At 41.1% G+C, this 23508-nt stretch overlaps 4 protein-coding genes across 13 annotated transcripts in view; 3 read left to right on the top strand and 1 right to left on the bottom strand.

Moving 5' to 3' along the window:
* Positions 1 to 459: 459 nt before the first annotated feature.
* LOC108082357 (uncharacterized) lies at positions 460 to 1639 on the bottom strand. The gene is made up of 3 exons (XM_017177697.3): positions 1319 to 1639; positions 926 to 1253; positions 460 to 866 (listed from the first exon to the last, which is right to left on the bottom strand). The coding sequence occupies exons 1-3, from the start codon at positions 1505 to 1507 to the stop codon at positions 691 to 693; spliced, it is 693 nt and encodes a 230-aa protein (XP_017033186.1). The 5' UTR covers positions 1508 to 1639; the 3' UTR covers positions 460 to 690.
* On the top strand, positions 1326 to 6981 carry Topors (Topoisomerase I-interacting protein). Of its 4 annotated transcripts, XM_070283727.1 has the most exons (6): positions 1326 to 1466; positions 2179 to 2901; positions 2967 to 3463; positions 3519 to 5050; positions 5127 to 5927; positions 6846 to 6981. In XM_070283727.1, exons 2-6 carry the CDS (start codon positions 2557 to 2559, stop codon positions 6932 to 6934), a joined length of 3264 nt encoding a protein of 1087 aa, XP_070139828.1. In that variant the 5' UTR covers positions 1326 to 1466; positions 2179 to 2556; the 3' UTR covers positions 6935 to 6981. The 4 variants fall into 4 exon arrangements, with proteins under 4 accessions (XP_070139828.1, XP_070139827.1, XP_070139829.1 ...); XM_070283726.1 differs by lacking the exon at positions 1326 to 1466 and having other exon boundaries at positions 1989 to 2901; XM_070283728.1 differs by lacking the exon at positions 1326 to 1466 and having other exon boundaries at positions 1989 to 2901; positions 5127 to 5906; positions 6846 to 6975.
* Positions 6982 to 7288: 307 nt separating this feature from the next.
* LOC108082358 (autotransporter adhesin BpaC) lies at positions 7289 to 9165 on the top strand. Its single transcript, XM_017177698.3, has 2 exons — positions 7289 to 7423; positions 7484 to 9165. The coding sequence occupies exons 1-2, from the start codon at positions 7311 to 7313 to the stop codon at positions 8691 to 8693; spliced, it is 1323 nt and encodes a 440-aa protein (XP_017033187.1). The 5' UTR covers positions 7289 to 7310; the 3' UTR covers positions 8694 to 9165.
* Positions 9166 to 17808: 8643 nt separating this feature from the next.
* tn (tripartite motif containing protein thin) overlaps positions 17809 to 23508 on the top strand; it is a 31941-nt gene continuing 26241 nt past the window's right edge. For 2 of the 7 annotated variants that reach the window (XM_017177956.3, XM_041776747.2), the window contains exons 1-2: positions 17813 to 18167; positions 20469 to 20573. The gene's annotated coding sequence lies outside the window, so the exon portion shown is untranslated. Of the gene's footprint in view, positions 18168 to 20468; positions 20574 to 22114; positions 22420 to 23508 lie in introns of those variants that run through there. The other 5 variants (XM_041776748.2, XM_041776749.2, XM_041776751.2 and 2 more) reach the window with 4 other exon arrangements.

A 23508-nucleotide genomic window follows, 5' to 3' on the forward strand; every position in this document is an offset into this window, starting at 1 on the left:
GTGGCATGTAAAAAAAAATTCAGAAAAGTAGGGCTGCATACGGAGCGTCAGTGATGGCATGCGATAGTATCGATATCGATATATCGAGCTATATTCATTTATATGTATAGCATTGATATTGCACAAAATTATTTTTGAAAATTAACAAATTTTTAACAATTATGTTGATTTGACGTAAATATATTAAAGAATTATATATAATTTCTTAACAAGTAGCGTTTTCCGATAGTTCAAAGTGTCCTACCAATTTTCTTTGAGTTTAAAAATGATTTTAAGGTGTTATTTTATTTTTTGTAAATAAAATAACATATATAAATAATAATAAGAATTAATTTAATATTATTAAAGTCACTACCAGAATTTAATTCGTATTTTAAGTAATGATTTAAAAAGTAAATTTCGGGAATACCGATATATCTTTTGATTTTATATAACATTTATTTATGCATATAAAAACCATTATTGTTATTAATTTCTTAAAACCATTCAATCTTCATATATTTTCAACAAATTCGTATAAAAATAATGATTATTTATTTTTCAACTGAGTTTTGGTCAACCTGTACATAGTAATAAACTTTACTTAAGGGGCGGCTCCACTTTTACCCCATTCTTAGAAGAATTAACAGGTCACTAGATGATGCTTACACATTAAAGTTAACATATGCTTTAGTATTCAACTGTCTTATACTAAATATTCCCCAAATTGAATTCGAATCCCGGATTTTTGTACTTGAAGCGGGCAATCTTGAAGTCCAGGGCGGCTTTATGGATGTCGGATATGCGTTTTATCTGGTGTTGGATTTCCTTGCCGAAGGACAAAACTGATTCCTCCTCAGAGGTATTAGTTGGCAGAATAGTCTCAACTGAAAATGTACAGGATTATATAGAGTTGCTATCACGAGTTTGCCGCTGGCACACCAACCTTCATAGATGATTGATTCGGGGTTTTGCAGTCTAATTCTTTGGGCAGAATTCTGCTCCGCTCTACTGATAAGCATGGCGGCTGCATTTTCCTCTTCTGGCTCCAGTTCCTGGTACTGTGCTTGTGGCTCCTCTTCGATATACTCCTGCTCTTCCGGCTGATCCTCTTCGTAGTCCGGATACTCATCGAACTGTACAGGCTCTTGGGAACATGGTTCCCCGAAGAAAATACGCATACAACGGGTTTCCTGTGCGTTCATGGTCCTGTTGCCGGCAGTGACGCTGCGTCGGTACTTGGAGTGCGTTGTGTTCTTCCAGTCATTCAGGCGCTGGGGGAGATTACTAGGATTAGTTGGGAGGAGCACAAATTTCCGGACAGCACCCCAGCACTCACCTTACGCCAGTCTTCGGCCGACAACTTGGGACCCACAGGGCACTGGTTCAGCTCGACACTCATCTCTTTCCACTTCTTGGCGTCGCAGGCGCGACTTAGTTTGTTGGCTGCCAGGCGCGGATTCGCCTCCATGGTGTCCAGGAAAAAGGTAAGTTGGTTGAAGGATGTGCGCTTGTTGCGGCGATTCATTTTAAATGATATTTTCAAATAATAAAGCACAAATTGAAATAGACGCCACAAGAACAAGAAATTGCCATTATCGATAGATTAATGTTACCATTGTGGCTTTCTTTTCAAATGCCAAAACTAGTTATATCGGGCCCGTTACAATTGTAAACATTAGAGAGTTCTAGATCTTCTTTATCTTTATTATTTCACAAGCAATTGTAACATCTATTTTTTAATTGAATTATTATTATAAACATTTTAATTTAGGTTATATTCTCTATTTAATTTATTTAAATCTATAAACTTTTTCACTTCCTATGTTATCAATTTTATAAAATTTAATAAAACAATAAGAAAACCATATACTGTACCCAATTATATTCTCCAAAATTTCCCCTTTCCAAAATAATCCAATTCTTCAAACTAAATATAAACATCACTTTACCCCTTTTTCTAATTTCATAAAAAAGGAATGTAAACAGAACACGAAATTAAGATAATCAATTTCCCATGCTTATTATTTAAACAATAAACAAATCAAAAAAATTTTGCTTTCGTTTCGTATTCTTGTGAATTATTTAATAAAATATCGTTATTCCGTTTGGCGTCGTACACGGATTTGAGTATTTCGCGTTCACCGACGAACGGTCCTACCATATCACTAAAAAAGTCGAGTTTCTTACGTTTTTCAGTCGTCGATATCTCCAGGTTTTTGTGCAAATTCCGGACTTAAAATAGTGCAGAGGCTAGCTCCAAGGATCCGGCTATCGTCCAGACTGGATAAGGCAACGGCTACAGTGGCCGCTGGCCCGTAAAAGGAGCCTGGAAAACGACGCATGAGGCGAATTGCGAACCAGATGATAGAGTAGCGTGCCCGTAAGAGCGAGTGAGAGCGCCTGATTGAAGAGTGTTGTTGGTGTGAGGGGGCGAGGGTGAGCCGAGAGCGGAGAGGAAGAGGAGGCCAGAGTAGACACAAAAACTCCGATTGCAGGCAAAGCAGCTCTCTCGCCCATTTTCCGGTCCCCGATTTCGTGTCGTTTCGCAGCCCTCTGCCGACGACTGCGACGACGATGGCGGAGGAGGTGCCGCCAGATGCGGATGCCGCTGCATCCTCCTTTGCGGAAGATGTGGGCGCCTCGGTGATCGTGGAAGCGGGCGCCACCAGCGGCACACTCACACTGCCTGCGTCGGCCATGAAGTTTGCCGATCTCACGGAAAGCGGCAGCGAGTCGGGTGACAACGAGGCAGGCAGTGGCAGCGGCAGCGGGGATCCCGGAACCAGTGCCGCTGCCTCCGGGGGACGCTCCTCACCGCCGCCCAACTGCGCCATCTGCCTGTCGCGGTGCCACAGGAAGTGCTTTACGGACTCCTGCATGCATCAGTTCTGCTTCAAGTGCCTCTGCGAGTGGAGCAAGGTGAGTGGTGGCAAATCTCAAAGATCTGTAATCTCTAATCACTCTTAATCTCCTTCCAAATCCAGATCAAGGCCGAGTGCCCACTGTGCAAGCAGCGCTTCAAGACCATCATCCATAATGTGCGCACCCTGGACGACTACGATCGCTATCCAGTGCAGACCTCGTCGCCTTCGCAGCCGGATCATCCGGCAATGCGTTTCCACATTGTCCGGCGTCCCAGATTCATGCCTCTGGTCCAGAACCAGGCCGTAATGACCAATGACATTGAGGGAGGCATTGGCGCCGGAAGCGGTGCAGCAGGAGTAGCGGGAGGAGTCCTGGCCGCTGAGGAGGTTTTGCCCGCTGTGGAGGCTTCAGGTGGCCGTCACACCTACAATCGCTTCGAGCCTTATCGCTGGGAGCTGATGAACTTTTACCGCCACGATACGGATGCAGCCACCGCTGGCAGCAGCTCGCTGATTCAGCTGTGGCGGCGCTATGTCTACGATAGAAAGCTATATGCCCTGCCAGTGAGCGACAGCCTGACGGGACACTTTCGCGAGTGGAGTGCCCGCTTTTACAGGTAAGTTTAGTATGACCTTTACTTGGATAACCTACTAAAACTCTTGCTGTTGCAGAAACAATCCCGCCCAGATGCATCGCCTGATGCCTTGGATTCAGCGCGACATTGTCTGCCTCCTAAGGAATGCCGCCCACAGCGTGGGCACTGTGATGCAGCTGATGCATGATATCCTGCCGATGACCAATATCCTGGGACCCACATTCCGTCGCCGCCTGTCGCCCTATTTGGGCGATCGAACGAGCCACTTCATCCACGAGCTGTTCAACTTTGCTCGCTCCCCCTTCGATATGATTGGTTACGACCATGTCGTTCAGTACTCTGCTCGGGTGGCCGAAGAGGTGGAAGTGGATCTGCTGGACATGGTGGAGACACAGTCCTCCAACGAGAGTGATCTACACTTGGAGGTGGGCGATGGCGTAGATGGCGATGTGGCAAATGCTGAGGCGTCTAATGAATGGAGCACTGCCAATGGAGGAGGAGGAGGAGGATCTGGAGCAGGGGGACGTCCGTCCACCAGTGTGATTGTAACAAATCCCAGTGCCACGCATTCGTTTAGTGTGACCATGGCCAGTGATGGCAGCGAACTGCCGGGCATCTCCATACGTCGAGCCGCCACCACATCCAATGTGGGATCACAGACCGTGGCCATTAACCTAAGCATGCGACGTCCAGCGCCAGCAGGTGGCGGTGAGGCGGCGGGAGCCGAGATCATTGAGATTGATGATGGCGACGCGGCCGCCAATGCTGAGGTGGCTGCCATCAATGATGGAAGCAATCCCAGCCGTCGCCATGCTGGCGCCACTCTACCCGTTAGTGCCCACATCGAATTGCAGAGCAGCAGCAGCAGCAGCTCTGGCGAGGAGGACGAGTGTGTGTTCGTTCTCGAGCTGAAGCCACCGCATCTGAGAACGCCCGAGCAAGTGAGTCTGGGTTCAGACAGTGACTCGGATGTGGTGTTTGTCAATGAACAAAATGAAACACCTGCGGCTCCTTCAGCAGCCGCGGGCAATCCCGAGGATCAGGCGGGGATTGATCAGGCAACCACGGACCAATCCTCGCGTCCCTTTCTATACATGGGTCCCAGCACGAGTGCAGCGGCCACCAGGGGCAAAAACTGGAAGCTGATGATGGCCGAGGTCCGGCGTCAAGATCAAATGCGCTCCACGCGTTCCACACGCTCAAAGAGATCGCGACAGCGACGTTCCACCATCCCCGCCCGGTGTGCCACTGAGAGCACCACCGACAGCAGCTCATCCTTTGGCTGGACCACCAGCAGCGATGAGGAAAGCAGCACCGATAGCAGTTCCTTCAATCCTTCGGCTAAGAAAAAGGCACGGAAGACGGTGGCCACAAGGAAAGGCTCAGGCAAATCTCCGAGGAGCAAAGGAAAAGCCCTCAAACGCACCAAAAGGCAAGCAGCGGAAGCTGAACGGGAGGAGGGGACACCAGCAGAGCCTGCAGTGGAGGAGCAGGCAGAAAAGGAACAGCCGCAGATGCAGACGCAGCCGGAGCAGCAGCAGCAAAGTAGCAGTGACAGCTGTAGTTCGTGTGCTGACGAGTCCGCTGGCGAAAGCTCTGAGTCATCGGGTGAGTTTCCGGGGAACTGGCACTATTTCTTATTCCCAGAAGACACCAAGTAATTTTTTGAATTTTTCGCTTTTAGAACCACATTTTCCCGAACGCAACAAGAGTAACACCAGCAGCGATGATTCGGATGATGACAGCACGGAGAATTTGCAGCTCAGCGCCTTGCGAGCCACTCTCAAGGCGGAGGCCACTCTGGAGGATCGCAAGCCCCTCAAGCTGGAGCTGCAAATGCCCGACGAGGATGATAATGGGGATGACGATGAGGAGGAGCAGCAGCAGCAGTCTCAGCAGCCAAAGGAAGAAGAGCAGAAGCAGGAGCAGCAGCAGGAACCCACGGAGGAGGAGGAGGCACAGCATCCCACCCCGCCGGAAGACACCGAAACGCCAGGCTGCAGTGCTCCCAAACGCCGACGCAGCTGCAGCAATCACAGCAATCTGTCCAGCCAGAGTGCCAGTTTGGCCAGCAGCTCAACTACGGCCACAACGAGCTCGGGGCCACTGAGTTCATTCAATTGGAGAGCGGCCAGCTATGGCAGTGATCCCCTTATGCGCGAGGCTCTGCCTTTGGAGGATGAGGACGACATGGCACCCTCTCTTATAGATGTGGCCCTCAACTTTCTGCGCCATGAGCGCACTGGTAATTATGCCTTGGAGGAGGCGGCTGAGGAAGCAGTTGTGGAAACTGCCGAGGATACGGCCACGGCTGATGAGGACGAGGAGGAAGATGAGGACGAGGAAGCTGAGGAGAACGAGGACGACGACGAAGAGGAGGAGGAGGAGCAGGGAAATGCTGTAGAAGAAAGAGACTTGGCGGAGAATATTAATGATAACCACAACGACGATGAAGACGAGGATGGTGATTATGGGATTGACAAGAGTAGGTGGATGAGGAGGTTCTTTTAAATTTGTAATTTTAAATATAGTTCACCTGGTTTCCGTCTCGTCGCGTTTCGATTCCTGAACCCAAAAAATATGAAAAAAAATAGTAAATAATTTGCTACGTAAGCTTAAACTTTAGTTGTAAGCCTAGGCCTAAGGTTGCCATTTTAAGATGTACATATTATTCGGATATACACTTACATACATACATTATAATACATATATATATTGCATATATACCCTTAATGTTTACCCCCACCCCCACCCTTCAAATAAATCCATTCGATCAACGGTCCCTACTGTAAATGTATATTTATAAAAAATACCAAACTATTAATGCATAATTATAAATATAATTATAGTGGCAACTGTCTTCGTAGCTTAAAAACCATAGAACTCAGCGCTGGTTCATTGTATGACAGGTGTGTTAATGTTTTTTTTGCACGAATGGGCGTGGCCAGTTATTAATTTTAGAGTATTCTGCATACAAAGAACAAAAACGGAAGAATTATAACTATAATACGAATCAAATACATAATAAATGTAATGATTAAATGGTAACAAGTTTTGCATTACTTTTTTTGGGTTCAATATAATTAATTGTTAAATTTCGGTTAAAAAAAAATTATTTATCTTTATAATCTAAAGATGATCTGGACTTACGGACTGTTTAATCTGTGTTGATAGTTTTTTTTAGTTTTGATTTTATAAATTTTATATTTTGTTTTAAACTAGAGTAGTGTAGACAGGTCTTAACTAGCTTAAGGGAATTCCCTTATTACTTCAAAATAAAATTCAATTAATATATAACAATTTTTTAGACCTTAGTGCTAAATCTAAATATTAACTTTTAATAAAATTAAATGAAATATCATTTATTAATATTTTATTTATTAATTATTAATTATTTTTTCAGTTGGCGTTGTTCTTTGCTTCAAAAATTCCAACGTTCCTACATCTATGGACATCGTAACGTGTAGAGAGGTCTTGGCAGTGAACGTGTAGACAGGTCTTAGCAGTGCACGTGTAGACAGGTCTTTGCAGTGAACGTGAAACGCAGCTTTTTTCTGGCTTTCGATCTCGGCGGCAATTTCTTTTTAATAATTTGTTTATTTCAAGTTTTGTGCAGCACTTGGGGGTGTCGCCACAAGATCAATAAGTTACCGATTGTTTACATGCAGCCTAAGCTTTGTTAAATAAATATTTGTGAAAAATTTGTCATCAAGAAAAGACAAGAGTGTGCGTGTGTAACTTGAGCCTTCAAGCGGAACAATTGAATCGAGACATTGAAGATTTGCACTTCCAAGGAATTTTGCATTCATCAATTTCACCAGCAGAGGAGGTTGGGGTTCGTAGTGATTGCTTTAAGCTGGTCAGGATCATGATGCCTCGTCAGATGGTCCAATGGCGCATCTACGTGTACGCCAATTCCTTGTACTCCCTGCCGGGACGCCAGGTACGCGGTTTTCGTGAATGGTCGCCACAGACTTACAGGTGAGTCTCCGCCTCAAGAAGAGGAGGAGAGTTAACTAATTTTTAATATTCTCCACCTAGTCATAGTCCCTATGAAGTCCATCGCGTCATGAACTGGGTGAACCGCGATGTCTCTGTCCTGCTGCGCGGCAAGAGCGAAGTCTTCGCTGTCTTCGAGCTCATCATGGACATGCTGCCGCTGATGAGCATGCGCAGTGACCAGTTTAAGGAGGCGCTGACCAAGCATCTGGGGCCCAAAACGACTCATTTTGTCCACGAGCTGATCAACTTTGCCCGTTCCCCATACGAGAGCATGATCGCCTACGAGTGCAATGTCCAGTACCTTGCCCAGCAGGAGGAAGACTATGATGGGCCAAGCACCTCGTCGGTGGGCCAGGGTCTGGGTCAGTTCTTGTCGCCGGGCTTCCACAACTTTGTGGAATTCTCGCGACGCATTAATCCGGATGATTGCGGCGGCTTCGAGGCGGATCTTCAGCTGGAGGATGAGGATGCGGAGGAGTTGGATGATCTTATACTCGACCGCAGCGATTCTTCAACTGCGTTGGACATAGAGGAGATTGTCGTGCCCAGCCGCAGCTTGGCACGTCAGCTGGCGGCCTCGTTGTCAACGGTTGTCCCAACGGCCTCGCTGCCAACCGTAGTGGCAGCTTCGTCATCGGGAGTTGCGTCCACGGCTTCAGGGGGAGAGTCTCAGCAGCAGCAGCAGCAGTCGCAGTCGCAACCACAGCAGCAGTCAACTTCAGGAGAGCCACCGTTGTCTGGGGGGACAACCATTAGCCACACAACATCCCCCAGTGCCTTTGCCAACTACGAGCTGCAGATGGCCATTCAGCGCAGCATGATGGATGAGGGTTTCAGCGGTGACTGGGCAATGCCTCCGCCAAGCGTTGGACGCACGGTTCTCATGTCCAATCGCCAACTGGTGCATAATGCTGCAAATTTGTATCGCATAGTGTATGGATCAGCTCCAGGAGCAACTGGGCTTGGAGCAGCAGGTGGAGCAGCAGGAGTCTTGGGAACGGGTGCCGGAACAGGACCGGCAAGAGGAATGGGAAGAGGAGCAGCAATGGGAGCAGCAATAGGAGCCGCTGGAGCAGTTGCAGCAGCAACAGGAGCAGCTGTAGGAGAAGGAGCGGCCGCTGCAGGAACAGGATCTGCAGTAGGATCTGCATCAGCCGCAGCAGTAGGAGCAGCAACTGGTTCCGCTGCACGAACTATGGCTATGCGTGGTCGTACTCGTTCTCGTTCGCGCCAACGCGCACGCCGCTAGGATCTCAGGATCAGCCTTATTACCCCACAAAATGCAACATTTTTAAAACACATTTACTATACAAAAGAAAAACAAAATGGAAATCCCTTCTTCGTTAAGGAAACTCCCAAGAAAAAACAGAAAATAAACTTAAAAACCCTGCAGAAAAAAAAGGGTTCAAAAAGGCATCAAAAATTGATAACGATAAAGGGATCGGCCATCAATATAAGAAGGACATTGCCGTGGGAAATTGCGTGCCAAATATGTATATGTATTATATGCCCTTAGCGCATATTTTCCCTTGTCTTAATTTCGCAGCAGAAAAGGTAGCCGTTAACAACACCGCTCCCCCACAGCCCCACTTTTCCCAATGCCACATCCCTTGTCACATGGCGCATGAAAAATTGAATTACACGCACTTTTGCGCATAAACGGGAATAAAAATAAAGAACAAAAAAACAGCAGAAAAAAACAACGCACAAAATTTGTACACCGGCAAAATGTTGAGTGAAAAATGCGGCCGATTTAGGGTTCTTTTTTTTTCACGGGAGGAGGCTGAGGATGAGGCGGCGGCCCAGCTGCTTGTGGTACCAAATTTACGGCCAGCAAATTGAGTTAAATATTCCTTTTTTTTTTTTCGTCGGCTTACTTTCCCTTTTTCATTTCTTTGGTTTTTCTGGCTCTTTTTCGGTAGTCAGAAGAAGGTATAATATAATTGTCCTTCCGTACACGGTAATTCAATGCATATTTGATTTTATGATTTCGTCGGCAGAAAGCAGCATATTAATGCATATCGAATGAGGGGAATCGAATCCCCAATCATCGCCATAATTGTCAGGGGGCGTAAACTGCTGGACCATTAGGAGGATAGCCGGCATCCAATTGAAGATGAAAGAAGAAGCCTTAACCTTTTCAATTGTATTCGGTATTTATGTGAATTTTTAAGGATTTTCAGTTAGTTGAATAATTTTCTAGATTACTTCAAAGCTTTTTTGTGGCTAAATTGGACTTCAAATTGATTGAAAATGATGTTATTATTTGTCTTAAAAAAAAGAATTAATTAAAATAATAATACATCTTTACTTACAATTTACTAAGCTTTTATAATTTAAAAAAATCCAATTATCAGCCAGAAATCCAATTTTTGTTTGCATAAAACAAAAGACATTGTAAGAATCGCTCTCGATTTATCTTTTTGCCAAATAAAGCCGCCAAAATCCTAATTGCCGTGGATCTTAAACTTCAACCATTAGGCGCAGCCAACTGACGAACGGAAGAACTACGGGCCAAAAGGATGAAGGAGATGCAGCTTAAGGCTGAGGCCTGGATTTCGACTTTGGCTCTGGGGTATAACTTTTCCCTCAGTCTAAATGTCATTAGGGTTTTGTCGGCTGCATTTGCTTGGCTCGTCGACTGACAAACTAATTTGCGTAATGTTGACGAAAAACTTTTTATTTGACTTGCTGACTTGGTGCGTCTCAACTTCCATTCTACCCCCTCCCCTTGCATTTTCTTGCACAGTTTTCCTCTGGCAGATTTTCTCTCAAGCAGCCGTAAGAAATAAAAGCGAGACGATTGAAAAGTTTTTCTCACAGTTTGCACTGCATTTCGGGGTTGTCAATTGTCGCGCTGTCGCTGTCGCTGGAATAAAAGTAGTTTGGCCTGGCCCAGAATTTGGTTTCAAGTTTGAGTTGCAAATTAAGCCGCCGTCGCCTTGCTGACGACTTGAATTAAATGTTTCAGATATCACGCATACGCACTGTTGCCTCGCAGGCGCCTCTTAATGTGCATTTCATGAAAATAACTCGCCAGATAAATCTGCATAAAATATTCATATATATATCGAGATTTGCCCCGAGACCCTAACGAATTATCTTGCGCATAAGTGTTCAGTTCCGACTGAATATATTTTTATTTTTTGTTCTCCGGGTTTATCGCGAATTATGCGCGTGGCGTTGGAAAATTAAAATAATTTCCACATTCACCGCAGCGAGCAATTAATCACAAGGCTAAGAACGATATGCGGTGCGGTGCGGGAGTTATGAGTTCGCATTTAGGCCCGACTCTGATTTATGTGGTGCCCCTCCGGGTGCCACCTGTCGTCCCCGCCTCTCAGTTTTCCTTAAAGCCAGGCCCAGACCTTGGCTAACCCGCCTCTGAGACTCGCCCGTCCTACAAGCAGCTCTCATTGTCCCGCTCAATATCCCGCTGCAATGTGTCACTTTCGGTTTTATTCCTGTCTTGCCTTAGATTTCCGCACCCGACACTTTCTGAGTTTGCCAGGAGACAGGCAGGACCTGCTTTAGGATTCTGATTCTGCAGAGAGAAAAATATATATCCGATTTGTAGAGTTTTACAATATTTAATCTTAAGTTTTATAAAGAAATATATTTTCCTAGTTCCTGTTAAATATTCTTGCTATTTTCTCTTTAAAAATTACAGTACACTTTACTAATTTTCCCAGTGTATTTATTTTTCTTCCCCCTTTTCGGCATTTGCCAACTTTAATATGTTGGCACAGCACGGCGGCAAGACGCTCGCCTCGAGTTTCCATTACATTGCAGCGGAAGCCGGATGTTGAAATTGTTGAGGTTGCTTCGCCATGGCATAGCACGCTCTTTGTGTGTGTGTGTGTGTTGGTGTGCGTTGAGTGTGCTTCGGTGGGCGAGTGTAAGCAGCTTAGCTAAGACTCCGGTAAAGGAAATTGCCAAGGAATACCATGGCTACCGCGTCGCGATTCGAAATCGAATCCGGACGCGAACACGAAACCCAATCGCGGTGTTCCTTTAAATGTTCAATCAGAAAACTTTGACTGAAGGAATGATTCAATTTTTCGCCTCCCAACCCCCTTCTTCTTCACAATTGTCGCCAGCTTAAGTCGTAAGCAGAAACTCGCTCGATTGCGTAACCGATTTCAAGTGGAAAAGCCATAAAATGGTCAATCGTTTTCTTCATGAAAATATCTCACTCTCTCTTCATTGCAAATTTGCAACTTTAGCTTTAAAATGCCATTCAATCAACTTTATTTTTTCCGCTTTCCGATTCAAGTCGAGTTGCCATAAATACAATTTATGGTTAAATGATTGGCGGTTGCAAAAAAATACGATATTGAATAAAGTTTTTAAACAGAAATGTTTGTCATTATTTAATTGAAAGCTTCCTGATGGGTTTTGTGGGTGAGAAAAATATAAGAAGGGGTTTTTTAATGGCTTAATTTAAGTATATATTTTTTTCTTTGAAATTCTGTTAAAGAAAATTGTTTAAATTAAATATATACTATTTTTCATTGGCATTTTGGTTTGTAAAATTAGTATTAAGTGTCTTTTTCTTGCTTCTACATTTTATTTTTTATATTTTCAAAATTTATGTCACAGTTTTTCCTCGTTAATAATGCAACATTTTCATAATTTTTGCTTAAATAAATTAGTTTTCGTATTTATTTACTTTCTGCTTCAAAAGGAAACTCTTGTTATTATTCATTTTATATTCCCTTGAATATTAAATTCCCTTCAACCCTTTTTTTCCGTAGATTTTCCTGGAAATATAAACAATACTACAGTTTATTAATATAATAGCTTATTAAATATGATTATATTGTTTCAACAATATTTGTTGTTGATTTTAATATTAATTTACCCTCAATGAATTTTCCCTGAAATTTTAAACAGCTTTTACACAACATTTTCGCAGTTCAAGGACAACAAAATAATGAAATTTTAACCCAAAATATGTGCTGAAATTATGGTTGAATATGCAAACAAATTCCTCGGCTGAAATAAAAACGATTTTCGCTTTAAATAGGCGATTTTCCCCGATACATAACTGTGTCCTTGCCTGTTGCGTGACATTCGATCTTCGTGTTATTCTTTTCCGCTGCCGTTGCCTGCTGCCTGCTGGCGGCGCTGAATTTTCCCAACCGGAGCTGACTTTCCACTTTCTCGGTGGCGGAAAATGCGTGTGTCATAAATCTACTCCCGCGCCTTTCGCTTGAAATCAAGCTATTTATCACAAGGCGCCGTCGACGACGACGTCATGCTGCTGGCAAGGATACACAAGGATGCAGAGGAACACCGCCAAGATGCCGGAACGCCGCGATGCTGCGGCACTCTTATCATCATCGAAGTGCCGGTGGGAAGGTGGGAGGAGGAATGGCGCATATGTTCCATAGCTGTTGATGCCACACCGCAGGATTTTTTATGGGTCGGCCGCCTGCTGAGGTAAAAAGTTGCGGACAGCACACACACACAAACTTTTACACCAAGCTCTCCTCTGTCCTGGTCCTGGAGGTGACAAGAATCCGGTAATTTGTGCCTTCAAGGTTAAATGTTAATGTTTTGCCGTTAAGCAAACATTTGACGTTTTGTTTTGTGGTAATGCCGCAGCCTGCGTAACGGGTTATGAACACGTGCGACAGTCCAAAAGGTCCTACACTGCGTATACGTAATTTTGGATGTCCCTGCTAATTTGACTGGCGCCAGGTAATAACGCTCCGCTCCCTTAAGAATGGCCAACGGAGTTAGTTGGTTTACTTAGGCCTCTGGCCATAATTTAAAGAAGAAGCCAAACTAAACACAAGGCCAACACAAACGAAAATGTTTACGCTTAACTGTTTTCGGCCACTGAACGGAGGGGGAGAATGACCTTAGGGTTAATACAGGGGGACTTCGAGGAGGTTAACTAGGGTTTTTTCAGAGAAAAAATGTCTCTTTTGAATGAATTCTTAAGTCTAGCAACCGAGCAAAGTTATTAATTTAGTTTTTGTATCTTCAAAAGTCAATTTTTGATTTGATTACACAAAATACTTCTTTGGATATTGTCTTTATTATCTTTTAAATTAATACCTAAAAAACTTTTAATTTCGTTTTCTATAAAGCCCAGAAACTCCTATTCTTCAGTTCAAGCCAACGAATTACAACTGTGCTCTGCGGGCTGACCTTTTGGGTCTAAAAACTGGGCGAGAGTCTTGGCAAATGGCTGCCAGGCGACCGTCTTAATGGCAGTTCCAAATGTTGCTAATGTTAATTTAAGAAAATATTCCAAACCCGTGTGTGTGTGTGTGTTGCCTGGAAACACTTGCGGCCTGGCAACATTTGTGCATTATTATTTGCGGTCAAGTCTTTTGTGGCTTGGCCCTTTAGCATATCCAAACCGTAAGCAAAAACCCCTTTTTCTGAGAGCCGCAGCAAATAGCTGTGCCAGCAGCGAACTAATTAAAGAAATATTCATTTAAAAATACTTGTAGCTTCGCAGGAAATTACACACGCACACACATGGCTTCGCTTCGCATTGTATGTGTGTGTGTGTGTGTGACGTGCATGAGGCAATCAATTACGGCGAACCGTTTTGCCGAAAAAAGCGTGTTGCCTACTTTCCGGCGCCCGCGTGTTTGCCAACACAGCAGCACAATTAATTATGTACATTGGGGGGCCTTAGACCCCTCCCTCTCACAGCTCTACACACCCCTCTTTACCCTTCTTTTGGCCCCCTTTCTTAGCTGATGTTTGCCCAAGTCTGTGTTTGCTCACACGGTGGGAAAATGTGGTGGAAAATTAGAGAGTTTGTTTGGAATATAAGATGTTCTTTTTAAAAAAGCATCTTAAATTAATTTTGCTTAAAGAGAATTATGTTATATTGCTTAAAATTATATTTTAAAATATATTAAATGTTTATTCTGTCAAATATATATTCCTGAAGGGGTTAATAATATTCTTTTCTTAGCTATATAATTATTTTAAGAGTGGTCCTATCATCAACATAATTTAAAAAAAATATATATATAGCGATTTAGTATACTTTATTTTATTATTAAATATTTTTTAAAATAAAATCAATACTTTATTTAGTATTATTTAGCTAACAAGATTTTTTTTAGATTTTTTTGTAGTTATTTTAGGTTTGTTTTAATAGAACTATGACTTAGATTATGTTTTTATTTTTAAGTGAAAATATTTGTCTGGCGTTTAATATTATTTAATATTTTAATATGTTTTATAATTTTAAAAATTTCCAATTATTTAATTTCTGTGTAACTCCCCTTTCGTAGGATGAGAGTCATATCCTTGAGCTTAGACGACAGCATATGCTCATGCATGCCTAATTACGATAAATCCTTGCCCTTGCCCCTGCTCTCTCACTTGCCAACTTTGTGCCGCTCTCACTTTCACTTTGGCATTCACTTTCGCATTCACTTTCACTTTTTCTTTTAGCATTTTCGTTTTTTTTTTTGGCCAAACTAAGTTCGCGGGAACAAGCGCGCCCAAATGAAGTAGGGAAAACAGCAACAAGAAAGGCAGCAACACTTCACAAGAGGATCCTTTTGTGTGTGTTGGCCGGATGGATGGGTGGAGTGTGTGTGTGGGCGTTCATAATTATGGCCGTATTTAGAGAAATTGGTTATTATGTGCTTAACGCCATTTGTCTGACTGGAAATAGTTTGTTTTCGGTGTTGTGCTTGCCCCTCCTTCAAGCGGTAGGCGTTGCCTTTGGGGAGGTGTGCTTAGGCAGTTTCTGGGAAAAAACTTGGCAGGAAATATCACTTAGGAAGGATTCAGGATGTTGTGGGTTGAAGAGAAGATTAAAGGCTTAAAGGATATTTATGAATAAATTAAATAAATAGTTGATTATGGAATATCTATTTTTCTTTTTAAAATATTTGTAAAATATATTTATTAATATAATTTTGTAGTTCTGGTAACTTATTCAATAAGTAAACTTTAGAAGAATAGTTTAAATATTTAACAAGCTTCTTTATATGTTTTTACCCGGAAAAGTAAATATATTCTTCCATTCATTGTATTTTTCCTTTGTTTTGAATTTACAATGAATTTTTCTCTTTACCATACAATTTACCTTTGCATTTAAATGAAGTGAATGAGTTTCAATGAAATGTAATTATAAATATTTCTCTTTCTTTGGAATGCATATAATCTTGCATTGCTCAGAATTTTATTTAATTATATTTCATTTTATGTAAGGCATCCCTTTACTTCTTAATTGGAATTAGTTTGACAATATTTTAATGGACTTACAACTAAATCAGCTTCCAAATTTAAGAGTATCCCGCTTTGCATTTGCATCAAATCAACTTCTCTGCTGCAAAATTTTCCCATAAATTCCAATTAGGCTTTCCTGTGAAATATCTATCAATTGGCAACTCTCATGACCACCCTCTTAGTTAGCTCTGCTTGGCTAATACTTGAAATTGTTTGCTAATTCGTTATTATTGCCACTTTACCACGTTGGCTCCTCTGTCTCTCATTGTAGGCCTCATCCTTGCCACCTTGCTGGGACTCCTTTTTGGGGGCAATTAGCCAAGGCGCTGATGGCTGGCAATTCAGAGTGTCCCCTTTTCAAGTGGCTACGGATTCCCTGCCTGCACACATGTCCATCAATAATGTATCCTTGCTAGCGGCCGCTCTGTTCGCTCGTTATGCCATCTGTCAATTGGCCATCCATCAATTCTAATTAATCATGCTCGGGCCTAATGAGACGCTTTCGACTATGCAGGCTCCGTCTAATGGGAGTGCTGGTGAGATACAGATACTATTCCCGTCAGAGAACTGAGAATCGAGAACCGAGAACTTTTGATGCACTCACAATGCATCTGCCAGCGATACGCAATTCCAATTAAACGAAGAAAAGCAAAAACTGCGCAGAAATGTGCTGATGAAAAGCAAGAAATGTACACGGGGAAAACCTTATAGATCGTTATAAAAATGTGTAATTTAAGAAAGTATCTTAAGGCTTATTTTCAGAATAATATTTAGCGTTATACCTTTTTCAAAATTTAATTTTCGATACTAAAATGTTTTATACATTGAAGTTTAAAGGCTTAAAATAAACTTGCATGTTTTTCTACATTTACAAATAGAAATTTTCATTATTTTTATTTTCTTAAATTTTAAATATAAATTATATACATTTTCCTCAGTGTTCTTCAGGATACAGCTACGCATTGGCTATGGCAATGTTAATGGGGACTGACCTAGAGTCCGTCAACAACTTGGAGCTGCCTTGGCATAACGCGTTGACATCTTTGTTTTGGTCCCGCTCATAAATCGCAATTATTATTATTTTGGTTTATTTTTTGTTTATGTTTTCGGCTGTGGCTTTGTTATAACGGAAAACGAGGAGAACCTCAATTCATCAGACGATTGACAGGCGACTGACTGCTGCCATGGGAGACTTGCACTGGCCAGACAAAAGACCAAATGTCTGGCGAGAAAAAGGCAAAATGCAGACCAATTATATAGAAAGTGGTGACAGAGAGGAATGATGCTATTCATAGCATGCTAAACATGTAGTACATGGGGTTAGGGAAAATATTAATAAATTGAAGAGGCAACATTTTGGGGTGGTTTGGTTTTCTATAAACATTTACTGTCTGCGTATATTTGCAGTTGATAAATAAATGGTTTTCATGAGCTAAATAAGCAAAGTTAATTAATTAATTGCATGCTACTGAATTGGTTTGTTTTAATATTTCATAAATATAACCTGGAATACCAGAGGACTAAAGTTAATTTAATAACACTTTCTTTGCTTTAATTATACTTAATAAATTTTCTTGGCTTGATTGCTTAATTGAGAACTCTGGCTATATTTGTTCAGACATCAATTTCCTTTTCCTATATAAGCATCAATAAAGGCCTTCGCCTTTCACTGTTTTTTCTATAAATATTTAAGAAACTGACCAAATGAATCATACTTAAAGATAAATGCGTGGGCTCTGATATGTTTTTCCTTGGCTTTTCTTTTTCTGGATGCAGGAAAAGTGAAATTTTTCACTCAAAGAAACTGCGGAATAAGACAAAACAATAACAGGTAACCATCTATAGAATCTCTCTCAATGCGACATTGTAAAAAGCGGAATTCTTACAGCAAATTATGGGTACCTATCTATATAATATTATATAGAAATATACATTCATATACACAGGTTCGTTGGGGTCGGGTGAAGCTGAGAAAAAAAGAATCAACAACAACAAGAAGAAATGTGGGAAAGTGGGAAGAAGACACAGAAATATTTTGTCTTGTGGCTGTTGTTGTTGTTGTTGTTGTTGCCTCAGGTTATATTTATAAAATTTCACCTCAAGAACGGCTGATCATCAAGCGACTCTGGCTGTGAGCAGAGCAAACATTCATTTTCATTTCTGGCACGCTCGCGAGTGGACGTGCGCGATCGATCTAACACCTATATAGCCCCCCAGTTCGATATCTGTATATATATATATAGAGTATATATATTGGAAAGTGGAGAGATCTCCTCGTAGATCTTTTACCTGTCGCGCTGTGCGTGAGGGTGCCGCCTTAAGGAGCACCAGTAAACGTGGCGCGAGTGCTGTATAAAATATTTCAAATATTAAAAAAGAAAATCAACAAAATCTGATTGAAAGTGAAGACCAAGTGAAAGTCCTTTTAACGCCGCCGCCAAGGCATGCGAATAAATTTGCAAGAGTTACGCGAGACACCGACAAATAGAAGAAATCAAACCGAGTGAGTGTGTGTGGAAAGTCCCTATCCTCCTTTTCACATGGAGATGAGCTGCTCTTCATTGCTTTCAATAGCTGTGCTGATTATGTAAAAAAAAGAGGCGAGAGAAAAGGCGTGAGAATTCTAGAGAAAATCCGTGACAAAGCAGCAGGAGGAGGGGAAATTATAGCGTGAAAATGTCACCTGGCCGACCAAGACACACACCCACGAGAAAAGCCTGTCAAAAATTATATTCACAGCTTTTGAAAATTTATTAACAAAAAAAAATATACATTTGTAGTATGTAGATGAGGATCCATGGGGCTTTTATATACGTATATATCATGGGGAAGCATGGCAATAATTTGCACACTAACGCATACACACGCATACGCACATTGCTCATACGCCGCGTTGCCTGCCTTATTTTTAGTTCGATTCAATCAGCGACATTTTCAGAGAGATTTTCTATTTCCATTTCTCTGTGTTGTTTTTCTGTTTGTGTTTGTCTTTTGCCCGCTGCCTCGCTTATCATTGATTGCTTTGTTTGCTTTTGTTTTCGGTTTCTTCTACACATTTTCACTGCTCCCTCTCCCTCTCTCTCTTTTGCTTTGAATGTTTGCGGTGTTTATTTTCATTTTCACACGGAAAACAAATACATCATTTAATTTTTCATCCCCGAAATGCAAAAATAATGCCCAAAGAGATTAGAAGTGTGCGAGAGTGTGAATTTATGAGCCGCCTGAAAGTAGGCAACAGTTTTCTGCCTTCCTTTAGCCTTATTTTGTTTTCTTCTCATTTCTTCTCGTTCTTTTTCCTTCTTCTTGCTCTCTCTCTTTTTTGCTGCTACGTGGAAGTTCAAGGTCGCTGGCAAAAACACTAAACAAGTGCCACTGACTGCAGTTTGCCTGCAGTTTGCTCTGCCATAGATATTCCACTTAAATTCACTTCGATTTAAGTGCTTGAATTTATAGCAGCTGCTTCAGGGCATTTGGCTATAGGGGAAAAGTTTAGAAACAGGCACTTTGAATTACAGAATCGATTATATTCATTTTTTAGTTTAATTTGTAATCGATTTATGGATTATTTAATTTTTCTACTGAGGCTTGGGCAAATATTAACAGTTTAATATACGTTTTCAAACTTAAAACTTTTAAATTTAATTAAATAAAATTGTTTTTATTATTTATTAGTATTATTTATTAAATACTTAGTTATTTATATTTATTTAGTTTTTATATTGGCTTATAGTCATCATAATCATAATCATTTAGGCCAAAAAAAGATTAATTTCAATTCGGAAAGCATAATTTCTCTTTTCTCTTTAAGAAACTGCTTACCTATCCAGTTTCCATCCTCGTCAGAGATTCGTTCTTCTTAAGTAAACGAATAAAAGTTATTTGAAAAGTTACTTCTCCCCAAACTCCGTATGTAATCATGTCATTATTGCTTCGGAAATTGGTTTTCCATTGTTTTATTGTTCGCATTAATTGAACGCAGCCAGCGGGTTAATTAAAATGACCTCCTTTCAGTGTCCAAGGTGGACCTTACCACCTGTCCTCCTGCTGTGCCATCCATTAACGCGGCCAAGTGTGTGCGGCCAAAGAAGCTTATCCGTATCAGTCGCATTGCACAATGCTCTTCAGCTCCAGTTTCAACTCAAACTCACAGTTTGAGCGCATTCCGAACTTCATTACCTGTAAAATGCCACACCTGTCACCTATCATGGCCCACCTGCCACCCTCTTGCACCGCCCACAGCCATCATTGTTTTGCTTACCGCAGCCTTTGAGGCTGTGTAATTAAGTTAGCATCAAGCGGCTTATTCGCAGCGTGTTAATGGCCAGGTAAACGCAGAGCTGTCTCATCGATCTGGGCATCAATCGGTGGCCACTTGAATTCGCTGTCGCCAAGGTGTCTCTTTTCATGCCCACTCCTCCTCCTTCTCCTCGTCTCCCAATTCGATTTGTTTTTTACTTCCGGTTGTGCAGCAGCCAAAAATTCTATCGATTAATCATCAAAGTTGGCAATGCCAATTGGTTAAATGGATTCCCCTTTTTTAAGGCTTTAAAGTGGAACTACAATACCTTGAAAACTTTAAAGATAATAATAAGTAGTATATTGTATCTATAGAGAGTTTTGTATGGCGAGTTCGCCCTAATACTTGTGGTGATAAAAATTTGGCACGTGTGTACATATAATTCCCAACTGGTTCTGACATAAAGCAGCGGCTTTAGCTTAATATTCCTATTTCTTTCCTATTCTATTTTATATTATATTTTGTATATATTTCCCTTATATATTCCCTTTATCTCTTATTTTCCAGTCAACAAAGCTAACAGACAATTAAAAGGCCCCGCCCAAGGGCGCCTCGGATACCCAAATAAAAAACCTTAGCCGGAAGTTAGCAGAAGAAGCATCACTTTGAGCTGTAAGTAACCGCCATTGAAATTGAAACGTCACAATACGTTTTGTAAGTTTAAAGTTGTTTTCCCCTAGCCAGCTGAAATTTCAAATTCTCTTCTTTTTATGCTTTCTCGAAAAGTTTCGATTGCATCTGCCGATGCTGTCTGTGTCTCTGTGTGTGTCTGCTCCTTTTATTTATAGCCGCTGAATATTTTTTTTTGCAGTTCTATCTTTGGCAGTCCGAGTGCAGTCTGTGAATTCCGGGGCTAGTGAGTTTCTATTTTCGAACGAATGCACCTTCACTCCCATAAGGGAGATGCATATGGGGTATATAAGTGTGTTGTGTGTATGCTAAGGAGTCGGGAATAGGGAGTTGTGACCTTGAGAAGTTGAAAAGAAGAAATGGGTTTTAAATAGATCTTGTTTCTGGTTTTATTTTATTTATTAAATAAATTGTTTTAGGGAATTTTTAATGGGGCTTAGTTGTACTTTATTGTTGAGACTATAAACTTAATTTACAAATTTTTTAAATATTTAATTTAATGTTAATACATCCTCAAAAACTACCTCAAAGCAAACCCTTTAAACCGCTCATAAATATGTTTTGAAAAATAATAAAAGTTGCACCAAGAATTCCACCAAAAACTTTAGAAAATCGTCTTAAAAACCACTTAAAACTCCCTTAAAAATCTTTTAAAAAAGAAAATTCTTGCCTTAAAATATCATAAAACGCATTTTCTAAAGTCAAAAACTTTTATGAATTGTAAATACATTTTACAAACTAATATTTTAAAGGTATTTTTCCCCTTTTTCCTATTTTCTAACAACTCCGATTGGCACCTTTAAAGCGCCAAATATTTGTGAGTGAAGTGTGCAGACCTTTTACACCCGTTTTGGAGGTGAAAACTTTTCAATTAGCACAGCGGAATGCCTGGCTAGTTTTTTCCAAAGAAGTATGAGAAACGCGGGGGGTTTGGGAGTGGACCGAATCCGAGCGCTCTGCCGTTCGCTCCAATTTTCAATGAAGTTTATTTTTAGGGCGCCGTTACAGCGAGATACACAAAAGCACACAAATAGCACAGAGCACAAATGGGATATAGATGGAAAATGCCGGCGTGATGAGAATGATGACGTCAAAGAGGCGCACATACACCTATATCGTGTTTATATATATATATAGAATAAATTGGTAAAGTTAATTTGCAGAAATTAGGGAAAAATCCAGGGAACTTTAATTCTGCAAGTGAAAATATTTCTTCCTTTTTTTTCGGGTACTTTGTATCTTTAGATCTCTCATTAATGCAGCAGTTGATGCTGCAGTTGAAGATATTCAGCCATAAGATACACACACTTTGGTGCGTTGTGCCAAGAATATATATTTGCGATCGCTTATTTTGTTTTCCTTTCGCGCACTCTCTCTCTTGTTTCAAAAGTTATATATACATAGGATACAGCGAAAAAGAGGAGAGAGTGTGAGAGAACGCCAACGTAGGGGATTGTATATATTTAAAATATTATAGACTCATGTGCTTGGCAATTTTCACTTGCCTTCAGTCGCTTTTTACATTTCCAATCGAATTCTACGAGGCGCGTTTGTGCCCAGCGAAAAATTAATACCAAGAAAAGCTAAAAAAATATATATATAAACCGAAGAAAATTCACTCAAATAGTACGGATTTAGATTTATTGAAAACGGAAATCGATGGTATATAACATTAAATGAAAGTGCCCCCCGGGAACGAGTTGTAAACGATAGAAGTTTTAAGGATTCTCGCATTGCCAGAAACCAATTGCATTTTATGATTGCCTTCGAGTGCCGCTTTGACAGCAATACCCAAGGATTGCCAAAACAGTTTTCCATTTTTCTATTGGTGAGTTTTCGTCACTTTTTTTTATTTTGCTGTTTTGTGGTTGACCCAAATTTCATCGAATTCATTTCAATTTATTTGTGTTGATTTAAATTTTCAGTGCTTTGCGTTGATGATTTTCTGTCACCAAACTGTCAACCGCGCGAAAAGTTTGACCCATTTTGGGTTTTCTTTTTTTTCGACTTTTTTTTTTGGCAGCCAATTTGCCCAGGGTCAAGTGTGTTTGTATGTGTGCGTGTGCATTTCGCATTTCCGTTTCCTGTTGGCCATTTACTTGTATTTCCTGATCACATAACGCAACTTAATTTTAAACATTTCCCCAAGGTTAATGAGTATTTTGGCTGTAAACAAAACATTGAACAACTGTCGCCATCAATCTTGGCGGCTTAAATAAAAACAAAAGAATTGTGCAAAAATCACAGGAAAATTCATGAAAATTCAGGGGGGAAAAATCAGTCAACTGTAGCCTTCGCCTTCATAATATTTTGCTTAATTGGAAGAGTGTTTTGGAAGCATTTAGAAAGGGCTCATTGAAAACACTAAGCAGCAAGAAATTACCTTTTAAAAATGAATAATAAAATATAATAAATAAATTTTAAAATATTTTAAATAATAAAAAAATGAAATCACCTAGAAACCTGACTATAACCTGAGCATTTTCACCTTTTCCTCTACTCAGCTTATTTTTCTAATGCCAGCTGGTGTAATTGGTTTGGTATTTTGGCCAAATTACTGGCACTGCTGGCCACCTACTACTGCATTCAAGGACACATGCTGGCATTTTCGGTTGGGGATTTGGAGAGAGGAGAATGTGGATTTCTTTCAACCAAAAACCCTCTGCTGCCGCTTTCCATTTAAACTAAATTTTAACTAAGGACGTTTTTGGGTTTTTGCGGAGGGGTTTTCCTGGCGGTGGTTTCCATTATGCTGGCTAGCAGCAGCTTTCGCCATTCATTTTAATCCTTTCAGCAGCTATTCACAAATGCAATGGCTAAATTAGATTCGCCACAAGCACACACACACTCATACATGGTAGTGTATACACACTCTCTCCCCCCTCGCGTTACGCACAATTTGAGCGAAAGCGACGGA

This window comes from Drosophila kikkawai, chromosome 2R (genome assembly GCF_030179895.1).
Source record: "Drosophila kikkawai strain 14028-0561.14 chromosome 2R, DkikHiC1v2, whole genome shotgun sequence".
NCBI lineage: Eukaryota > Metazoa > Arthropoda > Insecta > Diptera > Drosophilidae > Drosophila > Drosophila kikkawai.